Raw genomic sequence first — 19,014 nt, 5'->3', positions numbered from 1 at the left:
AATATGCGCGTCACCTATCTAAAATTGACGGTATTATAGAAAGAAATCGATTCCAATACGATTTTCTCTCTGCAAAAAAGTAACGTTTTACTTGCTTTAATTTAATTGGTTATTTAAAGGCATTTATTGAACATAAAGTCACGAATTTCTTAAATTCAACAACCTCTTTTAGAAAAAAAAGTATAGCCATTTTTTAATCGGTACTAGATAGGATTATGAAACAAGTTTCACTGAAAAATGTACATGTATTTCAAAGTCAATCTGTAAAATAGATTTTGCAAAGCGTATTTTTCAAATTTTGTCAACAGAATGTAATATTCATATAATGAATATCATAGATATCATAGATATTCTGAAAACTAATATAGTAGTAGACTGGCTGCAGAAATCGAGCATATATATTAAAGTAGCTACGAAATGGCAGATTCTGCCTAGTTTCTGCTGGTAATCTGCTGTCACCTTGTGTTTACATGCTCTGCTAGCAGAACACAAACTTATCGTGGATACAATTAATATGCCAATTTTAATATTTTCAAATTTACTGACAAACTATTAGAATATTGCCAACAATTTGCTTGGTACATGTATAAACGGTAAAACAATTATTCAATGGCTAATAAAGTATGCACATTCCTTGATAATGCTACTCTCGGTGATTCGTCTATTACTCGAATAGTGATAAACTTCACTGACTGTGTAATTTTTTTTCTCATAACCCATATTTATTTAATTAATTAAATACAACGATGGGGGGATTATATTTAAATTCAGAGCATATTGAAAATATAATACAGTTATACTTGAGCGATCATTACATTAAGAACGATGCAATTATTCCTTAGTACTCACTGTCCTTCGAGAGGTACGTTTCTGTCGACTACCATAAGATCATCGCATGACCTATCGACACAATGTTCCAAATCACAGAATGTACAATGTCAACGCACAAACTGTAAAAGACTGTTTCGTTTATCATTTTTATTTTCTACACATAGAACAATTCGCTATAGTCCAATATTTTTTATCTCTACACATTTCGTCAATACCACAAATCGCACAATATCAGCTATTGGACTAACGTAAATAATTAACAATTATCTTTATTAATATTTACATGAACATTATCATTAGTCGTTTGATATAATACAGTTATGTTACGCTGTCCGTAGCCGATAAGTAATATCATTTTTCAAATGTTTGGAAAATCCCAATACTGAAGATGGTAAACCGTGTTAACTACAACGAATGAATATCGAAATGATTTCAACAATTGTATCGTGTATACTTTTATCCTTACAAAAATTTGATTGTACTGACATTAGACATCAAATACCAAAAAATTTTTTTAAAGCTTTTTAGCATTTTATGAAAATAGAAGTCATACGTGATTCAATTCGTGATTCGTCAATTACTAAACAAATTATTTCGATATTCAGTCTTTGCATTCAAAATTTCTAGATTTATAGTTTTTTAGATTCATTTTTGGCATTCTCTCTCTCTCTCTCTCTTTTCTCCCTCTTCCTCTTTCTCTTTCTTCTATAAATTTTTCCGATTTTTTCATCTTTACGATCTTGATCAATTTATAACTTGTATGTCTTTGAAATCTCGATTGAAAAAACGTTTTGAATTTGGAAATTTCTGGTTCCTTGTTTAAATTACATATATATTGGATCCTTGAACTTTCACAATTCTTGATTTATTGAAATTTAATAAGATTTTGCAAATCTTTGGCATTTTTCGATCTTTTCTTCTGGCTTTTTATCTTTCAGGATTTCTCTAAATTTCAAAGAACAAACTCTGCAGCCTTTATGCCTTTATATCCTTTGCGATAGTGGAACGATATGGTGAAGTTTAATTCTATTAAGCCTAATCTTTGTCAAGTATTCTTGTTCTTCAACAAATCACATCTCTGCATTAAAAGTCACCTACAGAAAGCGAGGATAGATATCTCGAGATAGCACGTTCATATTTATGTGAATTGCAATAATATAAGCAGAATGTACAATAGTGGATTTCGATTGCAGTTTATAATAGTACAACTTGCGGTAAATTTGTAAATTAAAAAGAAAATTTTGCATATTAACTTCTTTTAAAGTTCTTGATGTCTAAATTTTCGAAATTGCCAATTTTTGTTGCAATTCTTTAAAATTTTTGAGAAGTCATTAAATTTCAAATTTTAAATTTTTTAAATAATTTTTGATAATTCAATAAATCCACTGATGATATTTTATTCAGACAGATGTTTTGCAGAAAAACATAGATAAAAAATAAGATATTGGAAATATTGTTTTTCTACAGACAAGAATATTCATTAATACTTGCTATTGTTACTGTTTTTGACAGTTTCTTAAAAAATTTCGTACATGTGTGAATTCAAATTGCTTTTCCATAATTTTGTCAATTTTTTACGAAATATGATTCAACTGATTTTTCTCGAACGCGCAAATGTTATTAAGAAAATCATCTTTAAAAAAAGTACAGAGCGCGAGAATCGTAAGAAAGCTTGTGTAAATGTATACATTAATATCTACTGTCTAGTTTAAGCTCCGTGAATTTATTGTACAAAATAGTTTCAGCAGAGATACGAAATTTATATACGATGAGAATATAGATATGTTAACCATAATTGCAAATGCTAAAATTTTCGGGGAAGAGAAATCGTTAATCGCAAAATTGAAGCTCAAGTAATCGTCAAATATCTTAAGAAGAAATGCTTGATGACTTTTGACTGTCGTTCTTATCAAGGGCTGAAACATGATCAGGATTTTCTCCATGCGCGTAACGCTCCCACATCTTTGTGTACAACATCTCCATGCCCATGGCGTACAGCTTGCAGTTAAATAGTGGACTTTCTGATCGAGCCTTCCAAACTTTAGCTCTTGTTGCTTTCAAGCTGGCACAAAGAAATAAGTTATTATATTATTAGATAAACTAAATAATATAATATAGGGCTATGAATCATTCAAGTTATATATGTAAACTATTTTTATCAACAATATATATAATATTTTATACAGATGTTAAAACCGTTTTGAATCGTTATTCTTTACTGAATCTTAAATTTATTATATTAATTTTAATCTTAATGTATGTTAAATTCTATAAAAAAAGAATTATACAATGTCTTAAAGAGGCAGGTCACAAATGTCAAAATACTTACTATTCTCTATCGGTACCCAATCTAATAGAGATATCTTGATATTCCTGTCGTGTTCGCGCTACTAGTTCGGGACAACCAAGAGTGTTTAATTGACTAGCTGCGACACGAGAGGCTAGAGTTTCTCCAGGAAGCGTAACTACCGGCGTTCCAGTCCACAAAACATCCATACTGGTTGTGTGTCCATTGCAAAGTGGTGTGTCTAAACATACGTCGGCCAATTGGCCTCGTCTCACGTGTTCTTCTTTAGCAGCAACGTTGCTGAACAGAATTCTGCCGGGCGCCAGACCCAATTGTTGCGCCGTTGCTTGAAGATTAGGTTCGCCAACCGCCGGAAAACGTAGCAACCACAGCACGGAATTTGGCACGTGTTTCAATATCTAAAATCAAGGTTATAGACAATTTGATGTGGAATTTACGTCTCACGAAATTGTTTTGTTGTTACTTACGTGTGCCCACATGTGAAGAGTAAGTGGATCGATCTTGTACAACTGATTGAAGTTGCAATAAACTACGGCATCCTCTGGTAAGCCGTACTGTTGCCTGGTTGTAATCACAATATTCTGAGGCACCTCCTCGCCTGTAGCAGTTTTGTTGTTCACCTGTGTGGTGGCCATACCGTTTTGCACAACGACGCCATTCACAGACATTTGACACTGACCAGAAGCAATCATCGTTTCAATCGGAGTAGTGGTCGGTAATTCGGCAACTTTGAGTGAAATTTCAACGGGTTGCTTTTTGTCTGGCACAACTACCTCGCGAATCTCTTTTATCAGAGTATTCTCAATCATCGGCGAGAGATCCGTGGCATTGATTACCGCAACGTTGTCAGCTACTTTGCCTTTGTGATTCAACTTGTCCGTTAAGATTAAACGTTCCTTCAGATGAGGAAACATTTGCCTAAAAATAAATAGGTGTAATTTTGTTAAATGGCCAAGCTATACAATTTTTTGTAAAATGAGATTTTACAGGAATGCAGCTATTTGATCTTTATATAATCTTTATCATCTATTAAAAAAATTTGCAAAAAAATAAAAACTAAATTTACGTACTTATGATCGCCGATGAAATAAGTGTGTGGCATATAGGCGAGTTTCTCGCTGTATTGACTGGCGAGCTCCAACGGCGAAGTGACCTCGTCCGTAATGAGATAGTCCATGAAACTTGCGCCAGAGGTACCAGGATAACCTAGCCACATAACCTGGATCGGAGCTGGTCGCAAAGCGAAGATCTCGTTTCTAGCACCTTTCGTATAGCCGTTCATGTTCACTAGAATATGGATGCCATCGGCATTAATGCGGTCGGCAGCTTTGCCATTGCATGGAATTTGAGAGAGATCGACAAAATGCTCGGTCTCTCGCGCTATCTTCGCACGAAAGGTTGTGCCATCATCTGCGCTAAGCGCGTAGCAGAAGATCTCGACTTTCTCACGCTCGTGTAAGCCAGGTATTGATTGCATCAAGTGACTGGTCGGATGATTACCAAAGTCCGACGAAACATATCCAATCTTCAATCGTGTGCTAATTGTACGCGGGTATTTATATGGTTGTTTGTGAAGAACATGAATCTGCAATATACAGATTTATTCATACATAATAATTACCGATAGGGAAAATATTTATAGAGTAGTAAACGGAATAGAATAATAATCATTAATAATAATCAATAAAGTATATTAATTGTTATAAAAAAAAAAGATTTACTGAATAAATAAGCGGACTTACTTTCTCTATGCAAAGATTAGCATGTCGAGCAGCAATAGCTTTCCGGAACTCGTGAGATAAAGGATAAAGCATGGAATGATGCGGATGCACGCTAGGTAGTCTATTTTTATCTAGCTGTTCAGCAACAATAGACACCAACTTCTTCATCCTGGCTTCGTAATCAGTCCAATCGCACACTATTTGCAAACAGTGCGCCAAATTGCAATAGGCATCTGGAAAGTCTGGCTTCAACTTCAACGCTGTCCTGTATGATTGAATCGCTTCGGGAATGTTGCCGGAATCTTTATGGATCGATGCCAAATTGGAATGAGCGTCAGCAAAGGCCGGATTGATTTGGATAGCCCGAGTGTAGCATTGCAGAGCGCCTTGTATATCTTGCATCTCTTTCAGAGTGTTTCCCATATTTGAATAAGCATCGGCAAAGGTCGGCTGTATGCGAATTGCCTCCTTATAATGCATCAATGCCTCATTCAGTTTGCCCTGCTGCTGCAAGACAGAGGCGAGATTGCTATGAGCGGCCGCAAACTCGGGAAATACTTCCAGGGCTTTAAGATATAAGCGAGTTGCCTCCTCAATGTAGCCTTGCTCGCGTTTTATGTTGGCCTAAAGAAATCATTTCGTTATAAACTTATTTAATTATTCTTCTAGCATTTACATTACATTTAAAATGATATAATTTCGTACCAGGTTATTAAGAGAATCCGCGTGTGTGGGACAAAGTCGGAGGGCGGTATTGTAACATTCTTCCGCTTCGACCACTTGTCCCTTTTCTTTGAGAGCGTTCGCCAGATTGCAGTACGCATCAGGAAAATTGGGTTGTAATTCAATAGCACGACGATATGTGTCGATGGCCAGATCGATGAGTCTATAATATTACACAATTTTCGATTACTTTTTTTTTCTCTCTCGGAACACGTCGACTTTTTGTTTTATCAAGATTATGTTACCCCCCCCCCCTCCCCCCTCGAAAATTTCCCTTACAAGTATAAATGTGAAACATTAACTTACCCTTGTTCATAATAAACGCACGCCAAATTTCCATGTACGACTGCATTGTTAGGACTAAGGTTTAACGCGCGGAGATACGCGGCTACAGCTCTGTAACAATTGGTAATTGAAAAATAATGTTGTTGACTTCAGAGATCATCTTAGTAAAGGCTTGATAAAGGCTTAGCTTATAAAAGACCTTAATAATATTAAGTGAACATCACTTCTCTCTCTACAATCTATAATCTATATTATATTAAAAAGAAAAATGATTTATGATCATATCTATCGATTCGATCGTAATTATTATAGAGAGTAGTTGTTTAATACAGCTCCCAGCGCTATAGACGAGTCTGCTGAACCTTTTAACGTAGCGCCTGATCCAGGAGACGCATCCAGACGTAGAGGGTCGCGCGAGAGTATCTTCTATTTGAACGCGAAGCGCGGGCGCGATAGTAGTCGAAGGCGAGATCACCGTATAGACGACCACGCACTGGCAGTCCATTCCTTCTCCATCCCGGCTGTCTTGGATCCGCGGATCCCAAGGAAGAGACCACGGATCCGAAGGAAGGATCTTTGACGACGCGCGATACGTTGAAATCTCTTAATCTTTAGAGACAGGGATGCAAGAGAATCTTGACTCTAAGGAATTTCGGGAAAAGGAATTTTTGAAAGCATGTGACTTCATGCAAGGTGCGCGGAAGTAAGGATTCTTCCAAAGCTTCTTTCGAGTTCGCTTGGAGCGAACTCGATATTTTCATAAAGCACAAAATGTTGCGGCGGATCCACAGAAAGAGAGAATCCTTCCGATAATATCCATCAGATTCACTTGGACCTAATTTCTTTGAATATTTCCTACAATTCTTTTAAATTGCAGGAATTGTACAAAACAATTGTACACACGCTTTCCCGATACCTATACGGATTTAAACGGAAAACTTTTGCATACACAAATTTGGATATCTTTGACGCGCGCGAGAGCATAATTTTCATGGGTCCACCAATATTCTCGATGTACACGTAAAAACTATTAAAAAATTTATTTATTAAAGGATATATCAGTATAGATCCTTGGATACGCAGCTTTTGAATTCACTCATATTCAAGCGTAGAGATCGAAATAAAAATCACTCAGCACCAACTGCGCAGATCCTTAAATCCACGTGGATCTAGGATTCACGATTTATCCTAGGATCTATAAATGTCTAGGTGGCAGGAATTAAAGCAGGAATTACACAAGCACGGATCCTTCGGTGTGCGGATCCTAGGAGGTGGATCAACGCCGGGAGATGCTAACAGCCAGAGGAAAGCCGTTTAACTCGCGAGCGAACGAAAGCTGAACGGGCACGCGTATCCTCCCACAATGGGAGGAGGCAAAGGGCTCCAATGGGGGCGGAGCGGCTTTTGGAATCGATAGTTGTCTTTGAATTTCTCCCACTTTATGCGTGAGGAAAACCTCGGAGCCAGATAATGCCGCGTTCAATGAATCCATTATTATCCATCAATTACTATTAATTTTGGACATTTTTATTTCAATTTGCTTTTATATATATTATTATAGATTAATAAGAAAAAAACGTTAAAAAAATATTTAAAAAAAACGCTAAAATTGACTTTATTATTATGATTGCCTTAATCTCAGTCGCGTGTACATATATATATATATAAAACAAAAATATACTAATAACTGAATATTAAAATATCTAAAGACAGATATGTGTGTATAATGTCGGTTGTGTAGGCAAAAAAATAAGTGTTACAAAAGATGTTAAAATTTCTATTGTTTCTTTGATTACGTATCTTGGTGAAAATCAATAGGTCAAGAGACACTAGATGTAATTAAAAAAAGTGAATGTATTACAAAGAAATTTTATCACTATTTACATGTAAAAATGTGGGAATTAAGAATATAAACGTGCAGACATATGGATATCTCTAGTAAAATCTTTGTAAAACCAAGATTATCTTACTATATTAAAAATCTCGATAAAATAGCTAAACTCCTCTCTAAATTAATATAAACAACGATGTTAATCACGCGAAATATTCTGATTTAAAAATTGCGTTTGAAAAAAAATGGTACATTGTTCGAATTTCTCGTTCAAACGGAGGACGATGAACTTGAAAAGGATGTTACATAAATATCGATCCTCAGTACTGACTCGACAGCTCATGCGCCATATCCACCTATGTTCTCTTTCCAAGTGCATCAAACGAAAATATCAATTCGTAATACTTATTTAAGTGCACATGATTCAATTATTTCTCTTTTCTAATTGGGAAACTTTAAAAACAAACTAATGAAATATTTTATTACATAGCAAATTAATGTGTGTGCGCGCGCGCGCGCAGAAAAATGCGCAAAAAAAAATATATATATACATACATATATATATATATATATATATATATATATATATATACATCTTCATGTTCTAACTTGCGTAAAAAAAGAGAACAGTACAATAGATAGTAACATTGCTCGAAATAAATTGTGTGACTTTTGACTAGCCATTGATGATTTTATGCGATACATCAATGGAATAACTAAAGCCATTTTCAATCTCGCACAGACTTTAAAACCGACGACAACGAGAATTTCAAGACGTTGGTTGATCAACACTGTGCGTATAATGTTTCTTCGTCTATCATTTTCTTCGAAAATCTAAAAGTCATTTAAATTATCGCGACAAGTGAATTGAGATAAAACTTTTATACTGTAAGTTCGATTTGGTAAACTTATGGCAAATCGTCGTACTTAATTTTCAAATATTTTTTCATATACATTAAATGTACAGTAAAGCAGTAAATGTACAAGCATAGAAAAAAAATTATCACTTTGCAAATGAATAAAATCGAATCGTTTCATTATTAATATATATATATTACTTATATTATTTGAAAATAAGATTAAAAACACTTCTTGTTCAACATAAGTAAAATATGATTCTAATATCAAAATATTGTAGCAAAGTGATTGTATCCGATATGATCTGGCTATTTCGTGATATTAAATGGCAAATTCAATTTTTACATCAATACAAGACAATCTGCTATCATATTAATAGATTCTGCTGTACTTTACATTTATCGAGAAAATTTGTAGCAAATACTTTGCAAAACATGTTCTTAACAGATTTGACTATCTATTCTTCTTTTGACTCTCTTATTACACTTATTACTATTTATATTATAATATTTAAGAAATAAAAGAAGAACGAGTAATCAATTTGCACAGAAACAAACCTGTCAAAAATTCTAGCTTCCTTCAATACATTTCCAAGGTTGATGTAAGCATCTAGAAAGTTAGGATCCAAGGCAACTGCTTTTTCGAAATGGTGTATCGCCAACCATATTTCTCCTTGCGCATTGAACACGCAACCAAGATTGCTCCAGGCAACCGCAAAATCCGGCCGTGTCTCAATCGCCTTTAAATAGCAGGCCTAGAGAAACAGAATGAAGTTTACAGCAATTTTATTCGCGAACTCAAAGAGACGCGCGCCGCGCGGTATGCCCGACCTCCCATCGCCGCGCCGCAGCTTCTCTCTCTTTCACACGCTCTCTTCCTTTTCATCTTTCTTTTTCTCTCCCTTCATCCTCTCGTCGTTATAATCTCGAACGAAAAAGAACATTTTTTTTTTTACCACTCTATATCACTTCTGTTTCCTTTCCTCGCCATCTCTTCGTCCCATCTTCAAACGTTGAATAGTTTCGATGTCTCTTTGGAGCTGCCCGAGAGTCTCTCCATGAGTTTTTGTGATTGAATAATTGCACTTGTGAGATAGATGGAATTACTTTTTCAGATTTCAGGATCATAGCGATTTTAAGAAATGGAAGATAAGGAAAATTGTTAGAGGTTTATTAGAAGTACTTAACGAAAATTGTTTTTTTTAAATCCTGTACGAATCTTTCGTTAATGTAGATTAAACAATTTGTACTGCTATTAGTTTAGCGAGTACATCTTGAATTCTGAACCATTTTCCAATATCCTGTATAATGCGATGTTCATCCATGTGAATGCAATAATTTAAAGATAATAAAAGAGTTAAAAAAAATATATATATATGTCACAGGACATTTAAATTAAATTTAATACATCATGAAATCAAAGATCAGCGGAAGCAAAAATCCAGGCAGATATCTGTGAAAACAATAATCCAGGGAAATAAAATTATACGTCAAACCAAATGCCTGCAGAAGTATGAAACCTGCACGAAATCATATACATTAAAATTACGCATTAACACACCAATAAGTTTTCTACTACGATCATTTAATGAATTTCCTGAAAACAAAAGTACACCATATCGAAATTGCCATATATGTAAAAATAGTGTATGTAAATTCATAATGTTGGACGCAAATTCATTTCTTTGCTATATCATATCATGGTTTTTTTTTAAATAATTGACAAGCTTCGTAATTCATTCCATTTTTTAATTCTTTTCTGTCAATCTTGACGTTTGCCCTCCTTGTATTGATAAGAGCAAGAAAAAGGCAAGGAATGGAAACAGAATGAACGAGGGTTGCCTCGCGAATAGTCAACAATTCATTCTCGGATGGGAATCAGATAGGTCCAGGACCGAAGGTATTAAGGTGCGCGCTAGAGTCGTCATCTTGGAACGCGCGACTTTCGGTGCACATAGAATCCCCGAAATGCGTCCGATGGACTCGACCGCACGCTGAAAGTCGTACGCTAAAATCAAGTCGACTTAGTCTCTGAACTCACAATTAACGAAAGTCTTTTTGTTTTTTTCAACAAGGAACGATTTCTATTTTTAACTAAGAATAATTGTAAAGACTTTCGACGATAGGATGACGACTCTAAGGATTCAGCGTGGATAATCATCGCGCGTGCCGAGAGGTGGGCTGCATTGATATTGAACAGAGTAATCCGTACCTAAACAATAAGAGGGCATTTACAGTTGACCGGTCTCTGTAAGGTGCGGAACCTGGAATTAAAGGGGGAAAAAAAAGAGCAGGAAAGGAGGTTGGAAAATGTACAATTTTGTTATACTCGATATGCAATATGCGATGTAATATAAATGGACAAGAACCATTGCAATTACAGCAATCTATATTTTCCGATAAATAAATAAATTTCATATTAAATTAAATGAACACAGCTTATTTAGAGAGAAGAAATATAATGAAAAAAATCAATTATTTAGCAAAAACGTATTTGCTATTATAATAATAAAACATTTATAAGAAATTCGTATTGATAACTGATAAATATATCGGTGCAAAAGAAAGTATATCAGTCTTAAAATTTCACTTTGACAATAACAGAGTAATTTTATTGAATGCATCGAATGTAACGTTGCTGCAGGACAAACGATAAATCTGGCATAAATGACATAATAGCGTCATACAGAATGGTATGAAATCTGGTATGAAAATGTTTTAAAAATTGAAAAGTTTTGCTTGTATAAAATCTCCAAATTTATTTAAGCGAAATAAAAAAAAAGCACACTTGCATAATACTAATAATGAACGTTATGTGCAAATCTAAAAACAATTAACGTATCGTAACGATTATCTCTTTCTTTGTAAAATAATTTTGCGATATCCAACAGGATAGGACGAGGGACTTTTGTTTTTTTTTTTTTGTTGAGAAGGATAAGACGAGTTGAGAGAAACTGGAAGGTTTTAGAGACCGGCCTTGGGAATTACTTTACCTGCAGTGTACCCTTCGGTAGGTTGACTCAGTAGGTACCGCTTGCAAGCTCTCATAATAAACTTAGACCGAGAGACAGTGTGTTACTGAATAACCAGATTCAGATTCACCCTTTGACGAAGGAACCGGCACGGTAACCGACCAACCTCACATTGCTCCTGCACATCCCCTCCTAGAGTTGATCATCCCATCCACAACAATAAGACAGCTGCGTTAATGTCTCTTCACTGATTACTCTTCGCCTCAATCTTTGTCTTTTATGTTTTATCATCTCTTTTTTCTCTACTCTCTGTTTATTGTTTACACAAACGAGTTGATAATTCACGTGCCTGCGAAAGACACGCTTAATCGAACTCATCAGTCAACTGCTGCTAGTTCCTGTCTCTCACGATCGCGGAACACGGACTACATTTCTTTCTTTTTTATAAACATTCATATTATATGGATTCTATCAATCATCAGATCTCTCTACGTGGAAAATGAACAATGCGAAAGAGTTGTTTGTTATGTTGTTTCATCGATGCAGGTAGTTGGCTGAAGAGCTCGACAAGAAACGAACGAGCGTACTAGCTAGTTCTCAGGAATTCGCGGGAAGCGTAACGGGAAGCTTTCCTCATTTGCTTTGCTGTCATTTTCAGGATCGAATAAGGGCATATCTATAAATCATATTTGTTTATCGTACATCGGAAACTATTTGCCAGAAGCAATCAAAAAATAAAAAAAAATGTATATATGTATACACACACATAACTAATACAAGTGCATTTATAAGTACACCCTCACTGATCGTTGTCGCGCCGCGCTGCAAAATAGATCACTTGACCGATTAATGATAAATTAACGATTTCACATTTCTTTTATTATTCGATCGTATTGATAGCATTCGGAAGTAATAGTTTTATGATATAGTACTGTTTTTATTACAATCTGTTCTCGAATTTAAAGAGTCAAAAGTCGCTGTGACGAAATATCATCGCGTTGTAAATTTAACGCGTTGTACAATAATTTCTCATTTAATTTAAATAACTGATCAAGTGATCTCGCGCCAATATTATCGTACACACTATAGATTCTCTCGCTCTCTCTCTCTTTCTGTCATCACATGAAAATGTTGATTAAGCACGCACGTGATAACGCGTGTGCGCTGTAATAACAATCAGTCGCACATTCAAAACATACATATTCAAAACAAGAGATAAAATCAGCTCATATTCGCGCGCTGCTAGAACCATCAATATTGATTTAGTGGAATTAAAATCCACTTAGATGGAACTGGCAAATAATTTATAATTTGTGGCAACATTACAAATCCTCAAAATAGTCAAAACGCACTTGGTGTTGCTGCAAAACGCGCAACGCTAGAAAGAATATTCTCTTCAGTTACTTTGATAATAATCCCCTAAACACTATAAGATATTTCTTTTTTTTTCTTGACTCTAGGAAATCTTTTAAAATGTTACATTGTAACAAGTGTTAAAAAAAGAAAACAAAATTATTTAAAAGAAAAACTTATAAAATTCGTATCTTATTCCTTTCTTAGAATTTCCGATCAAGTCTCCAATCGTTTTGATATAACGTAATAAATATTTTCAACAAAGAAAAATTCACAAGTTTCTACAAAGCATTCAGATTGGAATCTGGTTTAGAAGTTATTATACTGTTTAGGGTTTTATACATTAAAAAAACCATCGTTTAATGTCGCTCAGAAAAATTAAATTCTGCTCACAACATAAAATGCGGTTCTTTCGATGTTACAGATAAAAGAATGTACACGATCTTCAATCTGTTATAGAGCTCGCGATTATGCACTCAATATTTCTCACATGGTTATTCCATAGAAGATAGCTATCAAAGATTCGAAAGTTGCGGCTCAGTTTATAAATTTCAACAATAAAAGATCGTGCACCGCGCTTACAAATTGCCTGGCAAAGACTGAAAGCTTCTCGTGGTAACGAATATTCTTATTTATCCGTCCGCTCATTTCACGGAGAACTAAGCGCTGCAGCTCGTGCACATACGCGCGATGCATTTGTACCCCGTCAAGAAATGTCAATAAAGACTCAAGGATGGCGGAACATTGCCTGCTAATTAGAACAAAAGATTTAAGGAGGGTAATGTAATTTTCAAGATAGGATAAACCAAGTATCCTTTCAAAGTTAAAACACTTGTACAGCAATTTTTTCATTCAAGAAATCAAGTGTGCTATCCCTTACTCGATGGTTCCGCCGTCTATAGCTTGATCGAAGTAAAGACGCTCGCGAACATGTGCGTAACACGTTGGATTAATTTATTAACTAGTGGAAATGATTCCAGAACATACCTTGGCTTCATCAAGTCTTGCTAATGCTTTCAAAAGATTACCAAGATCACTCCGCACGCAATAAAGATCCTGAAACAGGCAAAATATGTAAATTATTTCCGCATAACTTATACCTCACATTCAAAATAAAAAAATATTATGAAATGGAGAGCATTGGCTGGCTAAATGAGTAAGTTTCGCATTTCTGAATTTACAATGTATATTAAATAAATTATATTAATGTAATAGCTCCGTCATACAAAGAATAAAGCTTGATTTTATTTCTTAAGCAAAAACTTTGTCTTCTGAAGCTTCAAAAAAAAGAGCTGCAGATAGAAGAAAAAAACCATTCAGATTTGTGTTTCGTTTAAATAATAGCTAAACTATATATAGTAATGGTATATATTTGTAATGTCGATTTTCTCACGGGATTGTATTGTAGAGCTGTAACATAGGCTTGAACGGCTTGTTCCATGTCGCCAGCTGCCACAAGTGCCGCGGCCAGGTTGATGTAACCATCGATGAAGTCAGGTTTTAGCCTCACAGCGTGACGATAATTTTCCAGCGCTTCCGGTAGCTGTCCGCGTTCTTTATATACATTCCCCAAATTGCTATATGCCTCCGCCAATAATGGATTTTGCTTTATCGCTAAGCTGCTGTAATGTGCTGATCTGAAATGTGCAAAATTATGATTTTATATATGCATGTATATGCTTTTGTGTCAAGATATACACACGCATGGAAAATATAACAATTAAAAAAAATATGTGCTCATCTCTTTTTATGATGATATATCTACAATTAAAAACTGAATGTATGATAAGAGAAATTATTCTTACTTTTCTAATCTCCTACATTGGAAATGTATGGAGGAAAGTAAAAGAAGGACACCAGTGTTGTTTGACTCTTGTCGCCATAACTGCATGCAATGTCTTTCAGCGTTCTCATAATCTCCCGCCTGGTATTCCCTGTGAGCAAGTTCTAGTAACCCTGAAAGAAAAAGCAAGACGATACTCAAAATCAATATTTGATTTCAGAAAAAGAAAAACATTTTCCTAAGTCGTCATTTCGTTCACTTTATTTAATATCACAGAATCTAACAGTAAATACAGAAAATGCTTCCGTTGTGCTCTCAATAAGCATTTCGCTGTAAAGATACTATAGCATTGAAAGGTGTATCTAGTTTTATGTAAGAATATTTCAAGAACGTTCCAATGAATACTCAATCGAACTAAAGTTAAGATAAAGGGTTAAACTTATACAAAGAGAATGATGATCTCTCCTTCCATTTTTTTAAATATCGCCATAAAAATGACCGAGAATAATCTAATTAAATTAACGGACTGTTATTAACGAACGGATTTATATATATTATATCTGGAAATTTAAACTGAATTTGCAGATCGTCGTCGACTATAAAACGTGACGTGAACCTAAAGGTTTTTGAGGACAAAGCAATATCCAGGAAGTGTACGAACAATAAGTATCTATAGTCACGCTGATGATCGGTGTTTGATTATCGGTTAGGGTGATGAGCTCCTTGCTCTGGGAATCCTGCGCGAATACCATAATGTTTTGTCCGGCATTCTGCCGGTCATCGTTCTCCTTGTCTATCATCGCGATCATGCCATTGAGCGCGCTGCCCTTTTTCTCCGCAACGTGCACGCTCATCTTCGACAGCAGAGATGCGAGTACAGAAAGAAGCAACTTTCTTCTTTGCTCACGCACTTTAGCCCCAAAAAAGTCACTTTCAACACTCCGGCAATAATAAATTCATAAATTCTCCTCCGCTCGCTTACGCTTGCTTTTGCCACATCGAGCTCCACGTACGCTTCGTTCTAACTCACCCTCTACCCTTCTACCTGACTACCCTTCCTGTCCATAGTACTCACTAGTCCGGGATTGGTCGATGCTATAGCGGACTAAGCGGACTGACGCTTAGTTAGATTCGAACGGAAAGAACGGAGAAATGGCCGGCGCGGTGAGAGGAAAGGCGAGGTACGTCAGGGCCGTATATATTCGCATATTGGCGTATATCATTCGAATATGTCTTCAATAGGTCAATTTCTCATTTCACGCTTTAAAGAAAGAATTGTTGATAATTTCAAACTTAACGAACTAATTCAAAGCTATAAAATTAGTTACAATTTAATTTACAATATTAATTTAATAAAAAATGGAGTAAAAGTGCTCGTATATTTTCTTAAAAAATTAACGCAATTAACATTATGTTAATTATATTAATTTAAAATTAATTTAATTATAGCTCGAAATAAGTCTTGACTGCTCTCTATGATATTTATGATTTTTATGAAAAGAGAAATTAATTTGGAAAAAAAAAGAATTATTCTCCAAAATAAAAATAACCTTCCGACAATGATTTCATCTGAAACAAAAAGTCGCCCTCATTATAAAAGGTTAGGTCCGTTTCCTTCAAAACGAAGCAAGTTTAATTTCATATACTCTTTGACTTTCCGATATACGACCACACCTATATAGATGTAACACGTATCATCTTGGAAGTATATCATCGTACGCAACAACATTATTCTCTTGTAGATAAAAATATAACAATAAAGCTACCACGATAAGTAATGATTTCTCTCCCTTGAAACTTGAATTGAAACTACAAGAAATACAAATTTTAATATTAAATTTGGATTATTTGGAAATGAGTTGATATCGTCATTACTACCAATCGATATACACGTTCCTGTTCTGGGAGACCAAGGCAGGAGAAGCTATCGCAACGAAAAAGGAAGGAGAGAGAGAAGGGAGATCTCCCCTCCTTGTGCAGAAGGCAGATGGAATAGGCAGTGGAATATTCCATTGTCGCGTTCAACAAAAGGGGAAGAAGCGAGGAGGGGTAGATCCGCTACAGAAGGAGGGATAGCAAAGCTTACCGACGACGCGATGTTGATGCCGGTGAAAAAACCAAGAAGAAAATACTTTGCTACACATTGCTGACCCGTTCGGTCAAAATAAAAATATATTTACTAGAACTGGAAAAAAAACAAATTTTTTTCCTGCTTTTTTATCTTAAAAAAGAAAAAAATAAATATAAATATGAAAAAATAAAAATATATATATGTACAAGATAAATTTTAACAGAACTGCTATTAGAATAAGATATCTTATAGAGACATTATTTTTATACCTCAATATCTCATGTTACAATACGATAGATTAAACTTTTTTAATCCTTCTTTAATGTATTTCATTTTTTTTTTGCTCACTCATAATCGCTAGCTACAACATATACAATTGAAAAATAAACATATATAACATGACTATGCTATTGCATTTAACAAATGCAAATATCAGAGTGATATATCTTGTGAGTTATACTTTTATTAATAAAGATATTCAAATCAAGACATGGAGTTTAAAAGCACAGATGTTTCTGTCCAATATGATATTCATGGACCTTGTACGAAATACCCCAATAATTTTGTTTAAATCCCATCAAATTCTCTTCGACCAAATAATAAAAACCTTACACATGCTTATCCTATAAATATTAGTAATAGTTATACAGTTATATAGTATTTAAAATGATTAAAAAAAATTTTTTTTCCAACTGCTCCCAATATCTAATAGCTCGTTTTACTTGCACTTTCTCTTATATTTTTTCGGCATGCAATGTAGGCATATATATGTTACACAATTAAAGTTAGGATGTATATATATATATATTCATTTTAATGATATATTTATTGATTTACTTGAAAACTATACTTCTTTCAAAGACATCAAAATCTCAATAGTTTAAATTTCTGAATTATAAGCAGCTAAAACAATTTTTTGCAAAAATAAGTTTTGAAGATAAAAATAGAATTTTTCATATTTTTTCTTTAATGTAAGAAATGGTTTTGATAAAATATATTGATTTAATTGATTTAGTTGCGCTGATAATTAAAATATGAGTTTACAGAAATGATAATCTTGACAATTAAGAAAATCAATTTCTAATTGGAATCAATCCAAATGGAGAATTTATCGCTGAATTAAGATGATAAGTAAGACGCCTTGTAGCAAATGTACACACATACATGCTTACTCGCTTGCTCGCCTGATGCACACGCTCATGTGTTGCATGCATATACATATGTTTTTATCTCCTTTAACTGCACTTGTTAGACAGGTTATACTGCGCGAATAGCTGTACTGAAAATGAAGCAGACATTGAAACTCCGAAAGGGGGAAGGACATAAAATAATAGAAATTACGACGAGACGTACAAAATGTTGGAGCAGCATATGCTTTTATATTCCCTTCGCAACCATAGAAAAGAATAAAGAGTAAAGAGCAAACGAGGGTGAAAGACAAGTCGGGAAATCGGGACAAGAGTACAAGAGAGTAGGTTAAAACTCTTTTAGGCAAGGGCAGAAATGCGACGTAGATTTTTCGATCTTTCGAAAGGTCGAAAAATCTACGAAGGTGTCAATGACGTACCGACAGTCGACAGTTGCTGAATCTCGTTCATCTTCAGTATCACACTCGTGCCCGCTATCTGCTGGTGACCCTGCTGCTGTTGCGGTTGCTGTTGAGCCTGCATGGCTGCGGCGCGGCGAGAGACAGGGACGAAGACACAGGAGAGACGAACCGCAGATGTGTGCGCGACTCACGTAATTGCCGAGTAGCCGAGCAGTTACAACGAACTCAAGGAATTGCGTCTGGGACTGACAGACGACAGACAGTTACACGACAAACGCACTTACGTCAACGTACGACTGATATACCAGATATGCTCGAAACGCATGTTAGCGCAAATTTTACACGCGCGCCATTACGAATCCAATCTTCCATGAGCGACAGTTGGCGACAATGGCGACAATGGCGACAGTTGCGAATCTTGGTGGAAACACTCGAGAGTCTTCGGCAACATTCGGCCATCTTCGGTCGATCGTCGTTATCGACATATGGGCTACGTTCAGAGGTTCAGGAATTGAAGCCTAGATAACTCTAGTATGCATTTTTGCTATAAAGCCGGTTCTACATTAGAACAGATAGCAAAATATCTTCACGGTACGGTGAGCGTACTTTCCATGTATCTTCCAGCAAACGAGAATGGATTAAAATGGATTGACATTTTTTTCTATCCGAATGCGTATTTTAAATAGCGAATACTTTTTTGGATCTAATTGGATTCAATTGGATGCAATTG

The 19,014-nt window shown here is 35.1% G+C and overlaps 1 protein-coding gene across 2 annotated transcripts; it reads right to left on the bottom strand.

Moving 5' to 3' along the window:
• Positions 1 to 700: 700 nt before the first annotated feature.
• sxc (O-linked N-acetylglucosamine (GlcNAc) transferase sxc) lies at positions 701 to 18,652 on the bottom strand. 2 transcript variants are annotated; one of them, XM_011069856.2, is made up of 12 exons: positions 18,303 to 18,652; positions 14,687 to 14,837; positions 14,275 to 14,518; positions 13,869 to 13,937; positions 9,115 to 9,311; positions 5,890 to 5,979; positions 5,566 to 5,746; positions 4,882 to 5,484; positions 4,210 to 4,724; positions 3,607 to 4,057; positions 3,161 to 3,537; positions 701 to 2,893 (listed from the first exon to the last, which is right to left on the bottom strand). In XM_011069856.2, exons 1-12 carry the CDS (start codon positions 18,403 to 18,405, stop codon positions 2,701 to 2,703), a joined length of 3,174 nt encoding a protein of 1,057 aa, XP_011068158.1. In that variant the 5' UTR covers positions 18,406 to 18,652; the 3' UTR covers positions 701 to 2,700. The 2 variants fall into 2 exon arrangements, with proteins under 2 accessions (XP_011068158.1, XP_011068157.2); XM_011069855.2 differs by lacking the exon at positions 18,303 to 18,652 and adding an exon at positions 15,326 to 15,784.
• Positions 18,653 to 19,014: the final 362 nt, after the last annotated feature.

This window comes from Acromyrmex echinatior, chromosome 11 (genome assembly GCF_024713525.1).
Source record: "Acromyrmex echinatior isolate Ae372 chromosome 11, ASM2471352v2, whole genome shotgun sequence".
NCBI classification, from domain to species: Eukaryota; Metazoa; Arthropoda; class Insecta; order Hymenoptera; family Formicidae; genus Acromyrmex; species Acromyrmex echinatior.
The sequence above is the reverse complement of the archived record's forward strand: the minus strand, read 5'-3'. Positions and strand labels throughout refer to the sequence as shown.